At 37.4% G+C, this 22,303-nt stretch overlaps 4 protein-coding genes across 8 annotated transcripts in view; 1 reads left to right on the top strand and 3 right to left on the bottom strand.

The window, feature by feature from the left end:
• Positions 1–237: 237 nt before the first annotated feature.
• arr (low-density lipoprotein receptor-related protein 6) lies at positions 238–7,519 on the bottom strand. The gene is made up of 4 exons (XM_018032500.2): positions 7,117–7,519; positions 3,270–6,900; positions 2,970–3,205; positions 238–2,891 (listed from the first exon to the last, which is right to left on the bottom strand). The coding sequence occupies exons 1-4, from the start codon at positions 7,181–7,183 to the stop codon at positions 2,005–2,007; spliced, it is 4,821 nt and encodes a 1,606-aa protein (XP_017887989.1). The 5' UTR covers positions 7,184–7,519; the 3' UTR covers positions 238–2,004.
• A 1,649-nt stretch (positions 7,520–9,168) lies between these two features.
• On the bottom strand, positions 9,169–15,948 carry LOC108629685 (uncharacterized protein DDB_G0292186). 2 transcript variants are annotated; one of them, XM_026817473.1, is made up of 8 exons: positions 14,983–15,948; positions 14,107–14,892; positions 11,807–11,979; positions 11,658–11,734; positions 11,490–11,591; positions 11,326–11,406; positions 10,575–10,797; positions 9,169–10,502 (listed from the first exon to the last, which is right to left on the bottom strand). In XM_026817473.1, exons 2-8 carry the CDS (start codon positions 14,107–14,109, stop codon positions 10,229–10,231), a joined length of 933 nt encoding a protein of 310 aa, XP_026673274.1. In that variant the 5' UTR covers positions 14,110–14,892; positions 14,983–15,948; the 3' UTR covers positions 9,169–10,228. The 2 variants fall into 2 exon arrangements, with proteins under 2 accessions (XP_026673274.1, XP_017888012.1); XM_018032523.2 differs by having other exon boundaries at positions 14,107–15,948.
• Positions 15,945–17,322, bottom strand: asf1 (histone chaperone asf1). The gene is made up of 3 exons (XM_018032387.2): positions 17,028–17,322; positions 16,643–16,758; positions 15,945–16,573 (listed from the first exon to the last, which is right to left on the bottom strand). Exons 1-3 carry the CDS (start codon positions 17,134–17,136, stop codon positions 16,202–16,204), a joined length of 597 nt encoding a protein of 198 aa, XP_017887876.1. The 5' UTR covers positions 17,137–17,322; the 3' UTR covers positions 15,945–16,201.
• Positions 17,323–17,453: 131 nt separating this feature from the next.
• Positions 17,454–22,303, top strand: part of LOC113464892 (uncharacterized) — a 10,390-nt gene continuing 5,540 nt past the window's right edge. For 3 of the 4 annotated variants that reach the window (XM_026817474.1, XM_026817476.1, XM_026817477.1), the window contains exons 1-2: positions 17,454–18,150; positions 20,214–20,287. In XM_026817474.1, the coding sequence (XP_026673275.1) occupies positions 18,057–18,150; positions 20,214–20,287 (168 nt within the window). In that variant the 5' untranslated portion in view covers positions 17,454–18,056. The remainder of the gene's footprint in view (positions 18,151–20,213; positions 20,288–22,303) is intronic. The other variant, XM_026817475.1, reaches the window with a different exon arrangement.

Below are 22,303 nucleotides of genomic sequence, written 5' to 3'. Positions count from 1 at the left end.
TTCCAACATTTTAATATCTAAGTTAAGCAGCGGCTTGAGAATAAATAATGATAATTGACTGCCGTCAAGAATGGACCGTACCTGTGCCTGAGGAACAATTATTTATAATTTTAGCAGAGAAATTTAAGTATGTATATTTGTACAAAAAGGGAAGTGGCAAAATGGTGTTAAGAATAGTTGTGGCGCGCGTCAGCCTGTAAAATGTGTATAAAATAGGTAGGAATAAGAAAGGACTAATGTAAATATCGCGTCTGTATAGTGAATTAGTATACATAGTATTCTATTCAATGTTTTTATTAATATTTCTACGTTCTTCGATTGTACACAGATATTGCGTGTGTAAATAGTAAATAAATTTTAATAAAAAAAAGTATATATATATATATATTATATGTTAAATCACATACGTTTTTGTACTTAAATAGAAGGAATAAACAATAATTGTATGAACTATTAGAGGGAGATATTAATTCGAGGTGTAGAGTTAATATTTAATAATATATATTTTTTTTCGAATTATCGGAGTATACATAATTTTCAAATCATTTTACATAGAGAATGATAATAAGTATCGTATAAAATATGTAACAAAAGTTTTATTTCTTTATACAATTATGCTACATATGTATAGGATAATATAGTTTTCGTTGTAAATGTAAAAGAAATATATAGAAGAATTGCTTCAGTCTTTAATGTAAAACGAGAATTAATAATTTAATAGAACATATATGTACGATAGTGTTGACTCGATTGCCGCTTGGAAGATACCTGAAAGACACTTTTGCTAACGCGTTCTTAAAAAAAATACTTTTTCCGCGTGCCAGACAATTCGTAATTGTCCGGAATCCCTGGAACAGGTGTTTGAACGCGAACTTGAGACTTCGGCAATCGAGCGGGCACTAAAGCGTTCTCTCAAGACTCGTATAACAGTGCGAGGTAGAAATCATTTTTTCACACACGCGAACCTATCGTACACCTCGTATATACAATTTTGAATTTTGAATTTTGAATTTCGTTTAGCAAGTATTCTAACTACTTTATGGCACAGTCCGATGAAAAAATTGCAGGAACAGCGTTATTTTACGTTTACGTTTACGTAATTATATAAAAATTGTAACTTATCAACTTTCCGCGTACCGATTAACAGTCACGTAAAAATGTAAATAAATACAACGTGTCTCTCGTTTCCCTGATCGAAAATCATGGAATATTTTCTTTTTTACGATTAGTAAATGTTCTTACGTTATTTAATTATCATAGTTTGTTACCTATTTTGATTCCGTTTTCGTTCGAAATAATTGTCGATTCTTCTACTTGTATGGAAACGAAATTTAACAGTTATTGCTACGCTTACTATCTTAGTTTGTTTGTTGATATGTTTTAGTTGTAAATATGAAATTTACGCGTTTAATTCCTTACTCGCTATCTATCGTACGTATACTTTTAAAAGTAAGACTATAATTATCGTCTTACACACCTAAAAATAGTAGAGACGCGAAAAGGAATCTCCTGTTTTAATCAACGTATGTCTTAATCGTTAAAAGTCATATACAATTTTTATACATCGTTACACTATTTACAGTTTTTTTACGATTGAAATTACTTACATTGTAAAGTTAAGAGGCACAATGGTATAAACTTTTTACAGAGACAAGCATTAAAAAGTTCTTGTATAAATGCACATCATTGCTTAAACAACTTCGATAACGTTACAAGAAAAACTATCAAATAAAACTCTGAAATTTCGTTTGGCAAGAAATACACAACTATCGCGTATAAAGTTTTGTTACTAAAAAAATTCCGTAATATCCAACATTCAGTTTATAAAACGTAATTATCAAATTATAAAATTATTACAAACAACTAAAACATTTTTCAATATCCCGATTTAAAAGTTTCTGTCTCTGTTTCACAACTTCGAAGAATATAAATTTTCATCTATCAAAAGATACATGAGAATTTATCAATGAAAATAAGTCTAAATCGTTGCAATCGTCGAGAAATTTAAGGAACTGGAGAAGGAGGCGGTGGTAGTGGACTGAAATAGGTAGAGGATCGTGAGCTGGGAGAAGGCGGACAACTGATCCCAGCGTCGCTTTGGTAAACAGATCTCGGGGTGGGAGGTGGTGGATACGGTTCACTTTCGTACCGATACCTGGCAGGATAATTGCTGTCAGACTCGTCGCAGACATCTGTGCTGCAAGGAGTCGGAGGCGGTGGTTGGTTTATGCTTCTATAATGCCTATAAGGTTTGTACCTGGACGCATTACTGCTCGAGCACCTCGTAGAATTGGCCGTAGTCGCTGGGCTCGGAGGAGGATTCAGCGTCTCCTGGGGATAACCCCCAGTCGAGCTCCCTCTGGTCGAACTCGATGCCCCAGTGATGTGACTCCGATCATAACTAGATCCTATGCTACTCCCATTCAGCATCGACATTCGTACAGTCTCCATTCCGATTTTCAAATCTTTTCTACAGTTCTTTTGCGCAAACATCGGTTTTGCTAGCCTCGCCGGTTTCGGTGACAGAGGATCGCCAGCTGAATCGTGCAAGATATCGGGCAGCTCTTCGTTGCTCATGAATTTCCTTCGGCAATAATAAAATCCGAAAGCGATTGTGGCGATCGTCACGATCAATCCAATAGGCACGATAATAACGTAGGCAATTTTCCCGGATTCTAACGAACTGTGCCCATCTCGCGAATTACCAGGGCGACTGCACGAAGAGGGGAATTCGTCACTACCGTCGGCACAGTCTTCCCAGTCGTTACAGACGAGAGAACCGGGGATGCAAACACCGTTTCCGATGCACTGGAATTGGCCCTGACGACAGCAATGGGCTTCGTCCAGACCGTCATGGCACTGAGCTGTTCCGTCGCACACCCAGGACATATCTAAAAAATTTGTTTACAACGATGTACCAGTAGCAGCAGGTTCTCATCAAACTGATACACTCATCTCAATAACCTTACCAATGCAGTGACCACTTTGACACTTAAATTGATCACGACTGCAAGCAGGACAGCCTAGTTCATCGCTCCCGTCGGGGCAATCGGTCTGACCGTCGCATTTCCATGTCGCGGGTATACAATCTTTCGGTATCGCAGAGTTAGGTGCGGCACAAGTAAAATGATCTGTACCACAAGCTGGCGCAGCTCTGCAAGTTTTCTCGTCTTCCGATAAGACCAAAGATTTCGGGCAGGAGCATCTAAAAACAATTTCTTGGGTAAGTCAGAGAAAATCCACTGACTAAATATGAGAAATATTCGTACCTGGAAGATGTGGTTCCTATACAAAAATGCGAACATCCTCCGTAATCGCGGAACGGACTGCAAATGTGCGTCTTCATCACGTCATCTTGTGGAGTACGTATCGTAATTAAGTCAGTGAGTGCTTTATTTATGATCGCTTTTCTGTCACTTCCAAATTTGTTAATACGTTCGAGACTCGATATTCCCCTGTCAAACCAGTAAATAAAATCGCCGGAGACAGAGAGGTAAGCGGTCGATCCTTGTCCGACAGAAGAAACCAGAGTCCTCCTATTCTTCCCATCGAACTCCGCGCACTCGATCTGACTCCCGTGTGCCCAGTACACGACGTTCGACGTTGCATCTACCGCGATGCTCGTCGGCTGTTCGAGGTCGGTCGCTATCACGATCCTTTCCTTCCCGTCCATTTTACTGCGCATCACTCTCATCTTTCTCCCGATGTCCGTCCAAAAGAGCAGCCTCTTCTCCGAATGTATCGCGATATTCCTCGGTTTCTCGCCGTCGCCTTTGACTACGACGCCCAGCGCAGAACCGTTGTCAAGTTTCGTTACGTTGATTGCATCGTTTTCGGAGCAGGACCAGAATAATAATCTTCCCAGGGCGTCCAGAGCAAGATCCACCGGATGCCCAGAGTTTCCAGATATCATTATACTGGAATGAGTCTTATTCTCCAAAGTTCTTTTGACAGATGAAGTTCGACCATCTATCCAATAAATGTGTTGAGTTATAGGATCAAATTCTATAGCTCGAACGTGTTTCAAACCTTGAATTCGGAGGACTACGTCTGGGCAGTCGTCGGTGTCAGGGAGAAAGCGATAAATTGCATTGCGTACACTGTACATCATAAAACTCTGCGGTGCAATGCAAGTCTTGTTGTCTTCTGCGAGATTGTAATGAGTAGGACACGCGCATCTGGAAGAATTGGATACGCTCTCGTTCTCCCCAGGCAAAGCTATACAGAGGTGAGTGCAATTTCCGTTGTTTAACGCGCAAGGATTCCATCCTGCTTGCCTAGACGCATGGAAGACCAGCAGATCCGTCACAGATTCTACTTTATCGTGTATCTTCACTCTGTTAGCTCCGTTAGTTTTATTAGCCCTCTCTATATCGCCTGTATTCCAATCTGTCCAATAAATATAATCCTGATACTGAGTAATACTGAATGGATAAACAATATTTTCGGTTATAATCGTGTTCCCTTTTCTTGTGCGTAGATCGAAGCTGTCGATAGCTGGCGTGTATAAGTCTGCCCAATACAATTTTCGCGTTGAGTGATCGATCGTTAGTCCGTTTGCTTTTCCGATATTAGGAAGTATCGTTTCGCGGTGTGTTCCATCCAAAAATGATTTTTCTATGCTCCCCGAATTTCCCCATTCTGTCCAATACATATGGCCTCTGTTGGGATCCAGAGCCAAACACCTAGGTTCGATAATATTGCTCCAAACAAGAACCTTACGACTACAGCCTTCCAATCGAACCATCTCTATCCTTCGAGTTCCTGTGTCACTCCAATATAAATTGTGAGCGATCCAATCTATCGCTAAGCCTTCCGGTGTTTCTAAACCAAGATCAACAACTCTTTCCATCTCCGAACCATTTATAAAAGCTCTCGTAATAGTTTTTAACTTAACATCAGTCCAATAAATTCGATTGTCCGCTATGTTAAAATCTAAGGCGGTTGCATCCTTAACTCCGGTCAACGGGATGATGTTATCGTTATTCGCATTTTCGATGCTGATCCTGCCGATACTTTCTTTTCTTGCGAACAACATAAACGCATCTGGTACGACGCACGTTTTCTTATCTTTCGTTAACTCGTATCCGATTTGGCAGGCACACACGTATTTGTTCCCAGGCCGATTTAAACACAAGTGGCTGCAGCCACCGTTCTTCTTCGTGCAGGGATTACTGCCGTTAACTTTTCCTAAATGCACCGCTTTCAAACCCATGACATTTGGAACCTGATCAACAATGACTTCCCTTTCGTCGCCCGTAAGTTTATGCGCTCTGTCTACGCTACGCCGTTGCCAATCGGTCCAATACAGGTAATCTCCTAACAAACTTAATCCAAAGAGATGCGGAAGATTATCCGTAATTACTTCCCTTCTATCAGTGCCATCCATATTACATACCTCGATCTTATCCGTTTTTGCGTCGCACCAATAAATCTTCCACCTTACGAGATCCAGAGCAATTCCATTAGGCCAAACGATGTCTTTGCTTACTAGAAGAACACGTTCAGTACCATCGAGATTGCTGCGCTCTATTTTCGGCCGCTTTTCATTCCAGTCCGTCCAGAACATCCATCCCAATTCTGGAGCTAACGCGATCGCCCTCGGCTCGATTAAATCCTCGTTTATCAATACTTTCCTACTTGTTCCATTCAATCTCGCTACTTCGATTCGATCCGTTCCTGTATCCGTCCAGTAAAGATTACGAGCTAACCAATCGATAGCTATCCCATCTGGATTTTCAACTTCCGTCGTTATGATATTTTCTTGATTAGAACCATCTAGCGAAGCTCTGCGAATCGCGAAAGCTTCCTCGTCCGTCCAATAAAGCATCTCTTGTACGGGATCAAAATCTATCGCTATTGCGTGCTTGATACCTGTTAGCGGTAATACGAAGTTTGTGTAATCCGGCGAGTCCAAAGAAATTCGACAAATTTCATTCCTCTGAACTATTAACAATAATTCCTCTGGTCCATCGGCGCAAGTATAATTATCTATTAGCTTAACACCCGTAGGGCACGCGCAACTGTACCCAGGCTCGGTCATGCTTAAAAGACACAAATGCGAGCAGTTGCCATTATTCTTCTCGCAAGGATGATTTCCGCGCGGTTGTCTTCTCACATCCCAAACTTCTATGTCTCCGGGAATATATTCTCCATGCAGCAATTCTCTAGGATGTGACTGAGTCTGATGAACATCGTATGAATGTACACACCAAGTTTTCCAATCGGTCCAGTACAATTTGTGATCGAAAAACGTTACTGCAAAGGGATAATCCAATCCTTGATCTATTACTTTCTTTCTATTCTTTCCATAGTAATCCATCACCGCAATAAATCTTAGTCTTCCGTCCACCCAATAAACCAGCTCGTTCTCGTAATCCACCGTCAAACCGTTTGGCCAAAATATATCATCGGAAATAATCACTTCTCTCGTCGATGGATCCCCGTTCATTGCCGCTCTTTCTATTTTTGGTATATCACCCCAATCGGTCCAGAAAAGTATGCTCTTCATCGGCACAAGAGCAATGGCTCTCGGCTGATAGATATCCGTCCAAAAGAGGACCTTTCTGTGCTGGCCATCGATGCTAGTCACTTCTATCCTGTTTTTCTCTCCGTCCGTCCAATACAGTTTTCCCGTGTACCAGTCACAAGCCAAACCATCGGGAGAAATCAAACTCGAGTTCACGACGATTGTTCTTTCGCTGGTGTGAGTGCCATTTGTTTGTACACACTGAATTATTTCTAGACCGCTGTCTGACCAGCACACTAAATTCTTCTCAAAATAGAAATCTATAGCAGCACCTTCAGCGAGATCTTTGATAATAGTAGTCACTTTATTAGTACGGGAGACATTGGCCATTCTAATATCCTTTTGCGTAACAAACAGAAGTGTTGGCGATCCTACGATTTAAAACACAATGTTTAGATGACAGCAAAGATAATGACGGTAAGAAAAATTCACTTGGAATCGTTGGTCGAAAGGAGAGGTTTTGAGAAATGACTTATAAACAGTCGTAGTGGTACAAAAATAAATTTAATATAATGCAAAGAGCGTTTGTTTAATGGGAAACAATCTATGGAGTAACCTCTACCGAAGACGGGAATAGATGCACGTACCATTGGAAAACAACATCAGCCTATAAGAGAATGTAATCAGGATAAGTATTAAACTGATAATAGCCATTCTAAAAAATCCAATAGGATCTTTGGCTGGCACAACCACTCATCACTGTATCCCTCACATTTCCGATTGACAATGAAGCCAAGTATGACGCCATGAAAACTGAGAACCTTAGCATATACTACAAGCGCCAACACTTTGCTACTAGCGATTCGAATTGGTTAAACCAGATTGTTCAAGATGATGTTCTTTGCATGTAAATTTGTTTTAATTTCAATCGCGATTCATTAAAATCGGCTCGCTAGAAACTAAGACACATGTCAGCATTAGTTTAAACTCCAGTATCATTCTTTGAGCAAGCAGTTTCTCAAATCTAACTGAAATCTACGTTGCGCTATGATCGAAATTTCTCAAATCTTACACGTATGTTAGTAAGTCACACTAACACATGCGTAATTACCAGAAACGTGAACTCAGTCTCTTAAAAATCTTTGAAATGTGCAGACAGTCCTTTCGCGTTTATTAGTTTTTCATTCGTGTTATGGCAAATGAAATAAGATGTCTCGCTGTTGTAAGTAAAGATTTTAATTCTATAATGTAAGTAGTTTTAAAAACCTTTCTTAAAGTCGACGAAGGGAACGAACTTCTTTACCTTATTCTTCGCAAGTGACCGAAAATGGGTTTCATGCGATAGGTAGATTTGACGTCAATAATAAACTGCAATTCTTGTTGTATTTTATTTTTCTTAATTTATAATGAAATGCTACATCGTAAAATGTTCTTGACCGTCAGAGATCATATTTATTACGTCAATGCCCTTTATTTATGATATATGTATGTCATTCCATGTAATTCGTATAGAAAAGTGATAATGGCACAGAAAGATAAAATGGAGTATATAAAAATTGTATGGAGTTACAATATGTGTATAAGTGTCAGAGTATCTTATTGATAACATAATTTATAATAACATTTACAGATCTTAAGTATGTAGAGTACCATGTTCTAAAAAAAACATGTTAACATAGTTTTAAACAATTTTAAGCTCTTAAAATTACATCACAAGTGTAATGTTTCTTGTGAATGATTGTTTAGATATTATATTTCGTTTCGAAACATTCGAGAACAAGGGAAACTTTAATCCATTTTTATGATACTATAAGTATTACTAATTAACAAGAACTATGTCTAACATAGATATTTCTTTATCATGAAACTTATCACATTTTTTTTACGTGTAATTGTTCGCCAACACGACGTGCCGCAAACCATTGAGCACTTTTTGTCTAATATATTCAATTATCCTTAATCTCAAGAATATTTAGTATTGGCATACATTAATTATGGAATATACTGGTTATAAAAAGATTACCACGCTCGTATGAAAATAACAAAAACAATATTACTTAATATCTAAAAATATGCGGAGAAGCTTAACCAGCCATCGACATCAAATGTAATAGACAGTATACTTCTTTCTGCAATTGATGCATTCACTATTAATTTTTAAAATGTGAACTGTGAAGGACGAAAATAAATAAGATGAAATATTTATGCACGATCGTAATGTCGATTTACATTTTCTATAGATTAAAACTCTATTAAATTGCATTCCAAAGAAATCGTGAATTATTAAAGTGAGCATAGAATCGTTAGATTTTAGGTATCGTAAAATTGTAACAGTCAGTTGTATACACTTAGACTTATTGACTAGACTCGGTTTAGCTGACTGTCCAAAATATAATTTCTGCTTCTTAAGCTTGAATTATTACTTCATAATATCATGGTCCCAAATTACGATATGTTTGATGGTATGATAAAATTTCGATCAGTTTTCTTCTCGAGTCTATGAAAAAGATTGAATACAGTTTGTCTGTCGAAGAGGCATAGCAACTTCTTGTTCGCTACAAACATTCTAAGTTTGATGTCGCATTATTTAAATATGGCTCTTAATAATTTATGTACAGTTTGAACGCGACGCGTTCGAGATCAGGAATCGCCTGATAAAATGGAGTATATAAAAATTGTATGGAGTTACAATATGTGTATAAGTGTCAGAGTATCTTATTGATAACATAATTTATAATAACATTTACAGATCTTAAGTATGTAGAGTACCATGTTCTAAAAAAAACATGTTAACATAGTTTTAAACAATTTTAAGCTCTTAAAATTACATCACAAGTGTAATGTTTCTTGTGAATGATTGTTTAGATATTATATTTCGTTTCGAAACATTCGAGAACAAGGGAAACTTTAATCCATTTTTATGATACTATAAGTATTACTAATTAACAAGAACTATGTCTAACATAGATATTTCTTTATCATGAAACTTATCACATTTTTTTTACGTGTAATTGTTCGCCAACACGACGTGCCGCAAACCATTGAGCACTTTTTGTCTAATATATTCAATTATCCTTAATCTCAAGAATATTTAGTATTGGCATACATTAATTATGGAATATACTGGTTATAAAAAGATTACCACGCTCGTATGAAAATAACAAAAACAATATTACTTAATATCTAAAAATATGCGGAGAAGCTTAACCAGCCATCGACATCAAATGTAATAGACAGTATACTTCTTTCTGCAATTGATGCATTCACTATTAATTTTTAAAATGTGAACTGTGAAGGACGAAAATAAATAAGATGTAATATTTATGCACGATCGTAATGTCGATTTACATTTTCTATAGATTAAAACTCTATTAAATTGCATTCCAAAGAAATCGTGAATTATTAAAGTGAGCATAGAATCGTTAGATTTTAGGTATCGTAAAATTGTAACAGTCAGTTGTATACACTTAGACTTATTGACTAGACTCGGTTTAGCTGACTGTCCAAAATATAATTTCTGCTTCTTAAGCTTGAATTATTACTTCATAATATCATGGTCCCAAATTACGATATGTTTGATGGTATGATAAAATTTCGATCAGTTTTCTTCTCGAGTCTATGAAAAAGATTGAATACAGTTTGTCTGTCGAAGAGGCATAGCAACTTCTTGTTCGCTACAAACATTCTAAGTTTGATGTCGCATTATTTAAATATGGCTCTTAATAATTTATGTACAGTTTGAACGCGACGCGTTCGAGATCAGGAATCGCCATTAATTAAATTTACGTTCATAGATATTTTCTGGGAGATCAGAATATTCGATGTTCGGCCACGTTCTCGACTGCCTTGAGCACTGTCCGATCCGGATGACGAAGCATTATTATTATCATCGTTGTTATTACTATTATTTCCTTGTGCGGCGTTAAATGAAGGAGGATTATTCGCTTGGACTAAAACCGTATTTAAGGTGTTGTCAATCTGCTCCCTTGCGTATCCAATTACATCTCCGTCGGTGACTTCGATTGCCAATTGCCTGTAGCAAAATATTTATATGTCAATATATTCGTGGACGAACTTATAAAATCGTTAAATAATAATTACTTACTCTGGCGCCCAGTTCGAATTGTCACCGGCTGATGTATTAGATACAGCGTTCATTTGGTCCATGACATTCAGGTTTTCGTTACCTGAATCGTTGTAATTCGGATTTGGTCGAATCCATCTGGGAGGCACGTAACCCGAAGCGCGTGCGAGTCTATTCTTGTCCTTTAAATTCTGATTGTTGTTCGACGAGACGGGGGACGTTTCTTTGTAACTAATCAAAGTACCTGAAAAGCAGTAATTTGTAGAGCACCTTACCCAGACACTCGTCGACACCGTCGATATAACATACATTATTCTATACATATTATTACCGCGCTCAGAACCGCTCGTAGTTAATTCGGCGTTCAAGTAGGTAGGTATACTGTAAAATAATTGTATGCTTCGTATAAAAACGAATTAACCGTTTCTATTCACGGTTAGTAGATTCAAAACATACACATAGTGTTAAAGAGTGAAGACATTTAAGATGTAGAAGCTACGAACTACGGTGCTAGATATCGGTAACTTTATTCAGCGGTTTTTCTTTTTTTTCTAATCGCATAAAAGAGGAAGTACGTGAGGATAGCTATTTTCGAATTGTATGAAGAAAAACGGGTGGGAAGCTTCCAAATCTACCCACTTGGTTAATAGCAAACGAGTGTCGTACTTTTGTGCTATTGTAGAAAATATGTTTTCGGTTTAGTGTTACGCCAAATATTAAAAGCTATGTGCAATTAAGAAATATATCAATCCATAACGAACACGGTACTTACTGTTTTCTAACGGCGGGGCAGTTGGTTCCACCGCGAGAAGTTCTTGGCCCAGTTTCATTTTTCCTTGTCTCTTTGGCGAACCTAATAACATTTCATAGCAAAAAATTAACTTCAAACCTGTATTTCTTCGCTCCTATTTACGTATATCGATACTTATTACTTACGTCTTCGACAAAATAAATAAATGAGGATACAAGCAGCAAGAACGAAAACCAACACAACTACCATTACGTAGACCAGCGTATTATTGCCTTGCCCATCTTCTTCTATATGAAACAAAGCATATTAAAATGAAACTCGGTTAGAAACAGTTAAACGAGTATGTTTCTTACCGAATGTGTTTTCCTGATTATTGGTTTTTTTGCATAGCATTGCCATCTCTCCCGTAACTAATTCGTCGGCGGTATATCTGCGATCATTCGAAGTCTCGATTAAAAATCGTTAAAACTAGGAAAAAGGAGAATATCGATAATTTTATTACCCGGGAAGGCAGGGTCCACATTGAGATGGATCTCTTGCTCCCTTTTCAGCATTTTCTTCTCTGTTATATCTAATACACTGCGTATAATCCACGCATAATTTCGCTACGTGATAACAGTACTGTTTCTTTGAACAGTCACTGTCGTCATGACAAGATTTTCCCTCTGTCGTAGCCTGAAAGAGAAACATGTGCAAAATATCTATATTAATTAAAAATCATTTTTCTATCATAAAATGTTTTACCTATCGAATTAAAACTCGAGGAACAAATTATATTTGAAAATTAGGAGTACTCAGAAGTCGCGTTTGTTTCGTACATAAGGAAAGACAGGGTAAGGAACGCGCGGCACTTCCGGTCTAAAGTCCAAGGACTCTACTGCCTACGACCTACATTTCTAGATTAAACGATCATTTTACTAATACGTAATTTCTTTTTCAATAATTCGATGGTTACAGTAATAATCTGAAAGTTATATTAAACATTTCCCATATGTAGAAATTTATTAAACAATATCATGTCATAATCAGAAAATTAAAAATGTTGACAATATCAAGTCAGCTTTAAGAGTTTTTTTTTTAAATTTACTAAATGTTCACGAATAAAAATGGATCGTAATTTTATCGTTAGTAGATCGGATGAACTGATTCGGTTGCAGAGATGCGTGAGTCTGCAGTTTTCGAACATCAGCAACCATTTTGATTGCAAGTATCCTCCATTTCAGAGCACGCACAGTACATTGACCGCAAGTATGACGTGCTGTATTTTTTCGGTTAGACACTTCTTCAACTTCTAAGAAATGTAAATATGTAAGAATAATTCTATTGTCGACAGCATCAATTACGTATTGAATAGGTTGAACTCGCTTCATATTTTGTATTATAAATCAACCGTATATTTTCATGCACATTTCTCTTTTATCAATTAATTATTACCGTTTGAAATACGTACATTGGTTTCAACAATGTTGTAAAATGCGCACTTAATCAACTACAAAGTGAATTCTTATCACTGGATTATCCATCTGAATCAATACAATTTTAATAACATGTATCGATTTTCGTGGCATATTATCTCATACTCTCTTTTAATTGATAACTGTACTACATATTACACGATAGCAAACAATGTTTGCGGCATTCGCGCGAGGAACGTGATAATCGCTACGTTTTTATTTCGTAAATATTGCTTTTTTAAAAGTTCGCCAATCTAATTATTAATAGAGAATTTCTGTATTTATGTAAAAATTGCCAGTGAAGACAGCAAAGATACACATTGTTGATTGACATTTGATATTCGCAACGCTGAAGGATTCATTGTTCGGAATAATAACTTGTAATCGTTTATTAAAATGAAATAATATTATCAATGAATCATGGGAAGAAATAGAAAGTTACTTATTTAAAGTTATTCTTTCCTACTTCTTTATGATAGAAAGGTAAGTATCTCGCTTTGCACTGGCTCCAGAGATTCCCGACGAAAAAAAAAAAAAAATGGTGGTCGAGTGACTCATCGTCGCACGACCTGGTACCTAGAATCGAGGGGCACATATTCCGGTTCTAACAAGATCACACTGCGATTTATACGAATTACTGCGCATTATAATGAAAGTAAAGTCTTCATATTTCTATCTAATCAATTTTACTTGTTCGGATGAAAATTCAGTTTCGATATAAGACGAATAAAGTGGAAGGTGTTAGTGATAACAATTGCGGAGCTCTCCGCAACAAAATAAATCTGTTTACAAAGGAAAATAGTGATTAATCGAATGAACCACGGTTTTCCGATTGATTAATTGGCAATGAAGAAAATCATCAGATTTCAAATAAAGATGATGAAATCTTAATGTGGGGTTGCTAATCTTAATGAACTCTTTTTATTTGTCAGAACAATGAGAAGCGGCGGAATGGATAACAGTAGTATCGTGATTTGATCCACGGCTCATCAATCGATACCGTAAACCATGTTAGTAAACTTGTTTCTAATTCCGTTAGGAAATAGGACACCATTCCTGATAAGCGCATGTATCTTGAACTTGTTGATCCAGACTGGTAAGTTTCGGGAATTGCAAAATTCATTTACGTTGGAAACAGATTACGTCTGATCTCGTTATATATTTTTCTTTAACCTGCATTCGCCACACCATCAATTTAATATCGCATATGTAGCAACAGAGTACAGAGCAATTACGTGTTAAGTCGGACGGTGAAACTCGTTTGATAAAACGTGATTAAAGATTGACAGGCGGAAGAGGTGAGAGATGAGACGTGGGTAGAGGAATTAAAAAATTGGTTGCTACTCACCATTGGAAGACACGATGCACGCGTATAAAGGGCGAAAATACGTATTATTCCCTTGATGGTATTTGCATGCGCGCAATAATCGTCCACAGACAGTTGACAGGCTCATTCGCGCGCGATCTGGCACGTGACGAAACACTTGCACACCGTACGAAATTCACCTGCGATCTAACGTCGCTAATCGCCGGAGTCGGCGTGAAACTGAACGTGTTCGAACCTGCTCCAGAGGAGTACAGGTAGTGGGGGTGGTGGCAGTGGTGTAGCTGTATTATGACGGTCCACCGTTCTCCACAAACAATGGGCCCGACCGATCTCGTTTCTGCGGCTACAGAAGCCGCAGCGAGGGAGCGAGACAATTGTGCGCAATTCGAAATTCGAACAGGGTTGTAAGTGTTCGCGAACAAAAAAGACTGCGTTTTGTTCCTAGCCCTAAACGCAGTACCTTTTACCCCGAGTTACTTCTAAAATAATTCATACACAATTATTCAGTTTTTTGGAAACTTCAATTATTTCGTTTTTTATTCTATCGAATGAAAGTAATGTAATCTGAATTGATTTTCATTATTCAGACACGCTGTAGTAGTTTCAGATGGGGATAAATAATGACAATAACATATATTAGAAGATTCTCTATATTTAACTAAAAGAACTTGCTTGAATTTGTAAATAGAAGTTGTGACAAAGTCATGTGTTCGATATTTATCGAATATGTTGTAAATGGTCAAAAGATTTTAACTTTTATTATTGTTATTCTCATTCCTAGATGAATCTTCATTTTCTTGTTGTTGCCTATTGAGAAAAATAAACTATTATTCCTATTATATTTTCATAATTGAATGTATGATCTATGTCGAATGTTAGAAATGTATATCTACTCACTGTACGCGGTTTGGATTATAATTTAAGTTTCGTCTGACCCAAACTGGAGGCCGATTCGGACGCGCATCTGTCATAGCTACTGACTTTGTAGCCATCTTATAAAATATAATTACATATTATAATTCACAGATGAATATGTAGATACTGCGTACCATTTACAGTGCGATCAATTCGCAAAGTATATACATATACATTCATTATGATTACTTACGACTTCTATTACTGCCTCTTTAACTGGTACTGAACGATTCATTGTTGCTTGATGGATTCTAATATTACAAACTTTACACTTGCATTAGCATAAAATGCATTAACGAACTAAACTACGCGACGGTAAATGTAAGAAATGAACTTCTTTGAAATAGTTGCTTCTATTTATACTGAGAGAAAAAAAAATAGTTTTCGATAAATTCAAGATTGTAAAAGGGTGTGCTTATCATGATTATGTAATGAAAGGACGATTATATCTAAGATCCACGTTCGAGATAGCGAAAGTGCATTTACTTTATCTTACAATATATGATCCTAAAAAGGAAAACTTCTAGCAGTTTTCATTTACGTTACAAAAACAGTAATAGCAGTAAGTAGCACTGAACAATGAAACGCACCTAAAACCTGCTATTAGTAGCATAAATATTGTAGCGAAGGTGAATCATTCAAAAAGCAAAATGTAATGAAGTAAAAAACATAATATGTATTTTTCTCAGTTTAGTATATGTACATACACTGATAAAGTGGAAACAGCCTTATTTCTATTCATTTACGATACAATAATAAGCACATGATACATAATACTTAAAGTATCAAATTCAAAGTTCCAAATATCTCTAAAATATCAAAATGCGATCATTTTTCAATTATAAGAAGTTAATACCCGTTTTCTTGAATGTTTATTAACTCAATGATAGCATGAAAATAACCTTGTCTTATATTTCATGTGCGATCAAACTAACTCNATATTTTTTAATAATAAGTTTTTTAATGTTGCTCAATATTCAAATTATCACATTATACGTCACATAAGTTTCAATGAACGAGTTCTTTTTAAAACAGAAGGGAAATTAACAATGTATCATATAAAAGGCTATCCATTCTTTTGTAGAGTTTATACATTAAAGTATCCAAATATCTTTTTCAATCTTCGTTCCAGGTACATACTACATCATTCATCGTATTATGGTCTGCGCTAACTTATGTATTATTGGCAATCGACAAACATTCACATCACTTCCATACTGTTATGTGTACTTTCTGTGAAACCCAATGTAGATGTAGGCGCGTCTTGAGATGTTTCTTCCAATGAATGTGCATCCATCCCTTCAGGCACATTATTTGTCGCCGAGCTAGCTCCATCATCCCAATTTATTTTGAATCTAGTGACCCTCGGCTTGTCACCTAAGATGTTTCTTTGCACTTTGTCAAACTGTGGCTGTGCCGGTGGATTCTCTCTAAGTTCTGCATCTGTATATTCGTTATTTATAAAGTAACCAACACGCACAAATTCATGTCCTCTGTATGAACAAGTTAACAGAACAACTGTGACTCCAAGAGCGTCGTTTACTGGGATTCTACTGACGTCAGGAGGATCAGCCTATAAACATAATGTATTAATATATATTTTGTTGCTGACTCAATCAATGTTCAAGCAATGTGAATTTACCTGGAATATAAACATGTGCCTCCCCTCAGGAATTGGACCAACGTAAATTGTGTCTAGCACTTGATCAAACTCTTCAGATTCTGCACTGCCAACGTATATCATCTTCCATTCCAGATCTACAACATCATTGTCAATAGTACAATATTCTACTCAGACTGTATAAGAGGATGTCAATGTTAGTATGCGGTACATTGAAATTGAATATTAATGTTTTAATTAACAAAGAATATACAGTGGTTTATCCTCAGAAAAATCACGAGTAAAATCGTTAAAGTTAACCTAGCACGATTGCTAAAAAAAATTTGAACGGATTTTAACTCGCGAGCAGCATGGATATCAATCCACATAATAAGTTTTGCAGGACGAGGAAAATGAGAAACGCTACCTTCTTTTAGTTCTTCGATACATTCGAAAGTGACTTCGAACTGGAACGGGTTTAAAAACGGTGAAGGATTGTCGAGGACTGCTACATTCACTAGCTGAACTTTGGCCATCGTCGACTTTGTTTAACGATCAATTTCACCAAAAATACGTAAACTTCACGACCACGATTTTTACCAGCCGTTTATCGGGCTCTGTATTTCGCGTCAAACTTTAATAATCAATCTATCGGAAGACGAACAATCTCGAATGAAACGGTAAACAATTTCGTTGCAACACACGGCTTTGCTTTGGCGGCAAACGAACCGAAGGTCGTTTCCGGTGTTTCGGAGACTACCAAAACTTTTTGTTAGATCTTCTACAGTGACGTGAGATTTGAAAAAGCGCTCGCCGAACCTGGCGCGGATTTTAACGACAGTCTCGAAACTATAATTGTTCCGTTTAAACATTATTAAATAATTATTGTTGCGTCTATCTTTGTGCTTTTCGATAATTGTTCGTTGCAAATTCTTTTATCAGAATAATACGCGATTCATACCTTACGTTCGCATGACAAGATATTTTCAAGGCAAGGTATATTTGAAGAATAGGCTATAAAATAAAATTCAATTGATAAATTATTGAAAACATTTAGTTTAACACATTTTGCGGGTATATAGAACTTCTGCTTTTAAGGGCTATTTACAATGTACATTACAAATGTTATATTTGCACATTTGCTTGGATTCATTTAGAAAGGTGCATCAACGGTGACTGTGTGTAGGATTATAACTTTGTAAGATTATAAATTGCAATTTGAAGAAATTCAGTGTTGATTATTATCAGAAATGAAATGCCGTTGCATTCAAACGCGCGTGTGTAGTAAGTCGCTCCTCCAAGTAGATGCCGCTTGAGTATCAGCGGCGGAGGTGTTAAGTCGCTCGAATAAAGCGTCAGTACTTAGCAGTACACGGGGTACACAGTGAAAATGGCGCTTGAGTGAAGGTGGGTGAATCTGTGCGTACGTGCGTCCGGGAAGTGTTAGTTTTCGGAAATGTGGCAGGATCTGGACGGTCTGGGGGGTGCGGGAGTAAATTCTGGTGCTCATCAGGTCGATCAGTTCGGCACAACGGGTAAGAATATTCACGGTAAATAAGATGAATCAGAGGATCCCGTCTTAGCTGGAAGTCTGGATTCTCCCTGTCAGAGCGCACGCGTTCTCTCTGTTATGCATATCTCGTAAACAAAACGAAATTCTCTTCCTTCCTGCATGAGAAATATCTACTACGCTAGCTTTCTTATCGTAGCTTTGAGTTTTCTTTATTATAGTCCCTCAGATCTTCCAAGATACTTTGAATCTTTGCTTTCCATCTGTCAACAAAAATGCAGTTTCCCATCAGAGAGATCATCAAAGAACAAGAGAAGAGTCAGCGATTTAAGCGAAATGATTCGATCAGTACTTATATAGGTCCAATACTCGAGAAAGACATTGCTCGATACGCAGCACAGATTCGATTATCTTCAGAAACACTTGATGGTCGATATAAAATATCTCGGTGAATCATTCAGTTGCATCTTAGGTCATTCCGATTGGAAACACGATAGTATCGTCATTACAGATTCTAACATTTTGAACTGTATCAAGGTCGACGACATGTATTACTTCCGAAGATGCTGCGCGCAACATCTTCGGAGATGTTCTATCATGTAACGGTAGCGCGATTTAAATTTATCGCCTCGTCCTAATGATTTGTGGAGCACGGCTGTCGGCCCCGATTACGCATTCCTCGAGCTTTCGGCGGTATCTAATCTAATTGTCTCGCTCAGGCACGTAACCTAGCCTAATCCGAGTCGCGACTTTCCGTTTGTCGCGCGAGAGGAAGAGGTTAGCGTACCCGTTCGAATTACATAACCTCACGCGTAGGTCGTGCCACGGTATTCATACGGTACCCTTACGACGTAGCGCAGGTGGCGGAACGCATTATGAATGGCGTATGAAACTGCATGATTCCCACTTCCCTTACGTCCTTACCGCGTTTTCATTACCATAATCATTTAGTGAATGATTAAACGGTATACCGTTCTGTTCGTTGATATCTGTACCGTGTCATTCTTAATTACTTTATTTATACTTAACTTCTTTCCGATCGGTACCATCTCATTATTCATTCCCTTTTAAGAACGATCAATATCGCATCGTGCATAGCTGTATTGATTTTATCCGTACATAATTAGCGCGCTAATTATAGGGGTAAAACTTTCTTAGAATACCTCGAATAATGTCAACAGGTAGACGATTAATTCCATAATAAGCCCTATATAAATAGTAAATGTAACGCGGTTGACTCATCGATATAAAAGAGGGCACGATAACGTGTAGTACCTATTCAACGTCTGACGAATCTGCAAGATTTGCAGAAAACGGTTCAAGGTGTTTATAATAAAAGCTGGTTGCCCGCCACTTGTTCCCCTTCGGAGTCTAATCCCATTTGCATTTGTTCAGTGCGTGTACCGCGACCCCAGCCTTAATTTGAAAGACCTATTTTTAGAATTATCGTTAAATTGATTCTAATGAGGCCTCTTCCTCGCCTTGGCTGCCACCGAGGATGCGCCTATTGTTCCTTTGAAACAGGCGACATCGACCAAGTTGTTCAATCAAGTTCACGATCAATTATTGATCGTTTGCACGTTCCTCTAATTAGACTTTAATTGATCCGCGATCTGTTTGTATTCTTGCAAGAATGGTTTACTATATAGACATTCATTCACAGTCGTTTGTCATCGATTGGTTCGGCACCAATGAATTGCGATTACAAGTTGCTTGGTGTACTATTAATAGGCTACGGATTTTGATACAAAATGAAATAAGTAATGTATTTAAGATAGGAATTTATTTTATCATTTAAAAACTAGAATATGCACTCATATAGTTTCATGAATTGTTCAGATTTTAAGTAGCCTTTGAATGAATCCATAAAATCTATGATGTTCCGTTTTTTAACGGCATTTACGGTATGAAATGACGTGACTCAGGGTTAATTAGGTTTTAAGAGTTCTGGGAATTTGTCAAGTACCTGCCTCTCTTTAATTAAAACTCGTCCACTCTGAAAACTTGATATTCCTCGAGCCGCGTCTTTTCACGAAATGTTTCGAGTAATTAGTCGCGAATACAGGAGTACGTAATAAGATTACGTTCCCTTCTGTTGCACAGAATTGACGCCTGAACACCAGAAGATCTTAATCGACATCAGGCGCAAGAAGACGGAGTTGCTGCTCGAAATACAAGTGAGTCAATTGCCCTATATTTCTCTTTCCACCTTCTCGACTTCGTTCCACGTCGTAAAAAGGAACAATTTTCTCATTTTTTATTCGATACCTCGAGTACCATCATTTTCCTATCGAATGCTTGGAATTCATTCGCTCGTAAAGAACGTGCCTTATCGAAACCTAGTTTGTATAATCTTTGCTAATATTGATAATCGTAGATCAGGTCAGAGCGTCCAATGATACATAAGAATATGTTCTGAAATTAATTCACGTTAGATTGAAGTCTGAACGTATGTTTGAAGCGCAAACAGAGATAATATTTAATAGAGACCTCTTAATTCGTATGGACTGTATGGATTATCCATATCAAATGTATTAAGAGACTTGTGTAACATTATTTAAAATTTTTCCACTGCTCTTATTGTGGACGATAAAATGCGACTGTGTTAAACGATCTAGTTTCTCGGCTGGTTTTCTTATCGTCGTACGTCTCACAATCAGTTTTATCTGTCTCGTCTAACAAAATGAACGATAGAAGCTAACACTCCCTGTTTCGAGAATCGTTCTTAATCGCGATAAACTCGAAAACAGCATTGCACTGTAGAATATGTATTTTCGATAAGAATCACCGATGCTCCTTTAGATACCTCGAAATCGTCTACCTGTGAACCTCAACTCTCTCCTAGTTCCGAGGGTTCGAGGTATAAACGTTTTATTGAAGGTAGTACAGAGATTCTTGTTCTCTTCAAATTTTATGCTTTTAAACCAATCCACAACCTATTCTCATTGTAATTCTTTGAGATAAACTGATCCTGACGGAGAAAAGGTAGGGGTTAGTGCAAAGACTGGTCAGACGTTTCTTTGCCTGCCCAAGATCCATCTACGGAAAGAGGATCGAAGGGTCCAGTTTCGATCTCGTGCTAACTCCGTGTTCGAGAAACTCTCTATTGCTCGAAACAAATATCATCCACTCTATCATTTTACATCGTAACAAGTTTATTCTTCCAAATTATATTAGACCTATTTTATCTGTTCTTCCGATCTCGCGTAAAGGTGAAAGCTTTTTAGTTCGAGATAACGATACGTAAGTTACTGACCCAATCTGTTTTTACCGTTAACAGCCAGGCGAACCGAATTGTAATGGTCATGTACATTAACCGGAAATTCGTAAGGAATGAAGAGTGTTGTGTATTCGCCGCGGTAGTTACTTAACGTTACACGGTGTAGAGTCACAGGCGTAGATCGTTCGCCTACCTTTCCAACGTCCCTCTTGTCCCCTTCTATATGAGTAACAATGGACTTCTTACGCGTTCCCTGCCACTTACCGCGCGGCAAACCGTTATTTCCTGGGGAGGAAGACGTACGTACAGGGGAAATTGAATAGGTATTGCTAGTAACAATGAAACTGAGCCGGATCGAGCTTCTGTTAGTTTCCCCTAGGAAGACAAAATTCAAAACGAGTAAGCATATGTCTTGTTTTTACAAGCTCAATCTAGCATCGATACTGTTGGATTTTAACATAATTTTGCACATTACCAGCACCTACATCAAAATTCTTTTTATTTCAACGCGTCGAAATTGCTTTTTATACAGAAGTTGTAGGCACTGGCATCAAAAGACATGACAAGAGAAGTTCTATGCATTTTTCTTCTAACTTTAGTATTTAACAAGTTAATTGCAGTTAATTGGCATTTTATTTGCATTGACGAAATCCGACCATCCCAGCGTCGAAATGGCGAACTTTTGACAAAAAATTTCGTTTTTCTTCAATAACTCCTAAACCGTTAGTTCTACGGGAAAATTGCATGTGACCTTTCTTGTAGAGGATGACGAGATCTACAATTTCCATGTAAAAATTCTTTGCTAGCATCAATAGTTTACGAGTTATTTACAAAAAACTGTTTTTTCGTTTTTCGTCCATAACTCGTAAACTATTGATGCTAGCAAAGAATTTTTACATGGAAATTGTAGATCTCGTCATCCTCTACAAGAAAGGTCACATGCAATTTTCCCGTAGAACTAACGGTTTAGGAG

The sequence above is a fragment of the Ceratina calcarata genome, unplaced genomic scaffold (assembly GCF_001652005.2).
Source record: "Ceratina calcarata isolate Rehan_Ccalc_2016 unplaced genomic scaffold, ASM165200v1 scaffold579.2, whole genome shotgun sequence".
In the NCBI taxonomy this organism is placed as follows: domain Eukaryota; kingdom Metazoa; phylum Arthropoda; class Insecta; order Hymenoptera; family Apidae; genus Ceratina; species Ceratina calcarata.
The sequence above is the reverse complement of the archived record's forward strand: the minus strand, read 5'-3'. Positions and strand labels throughout refer to the sequence as shown.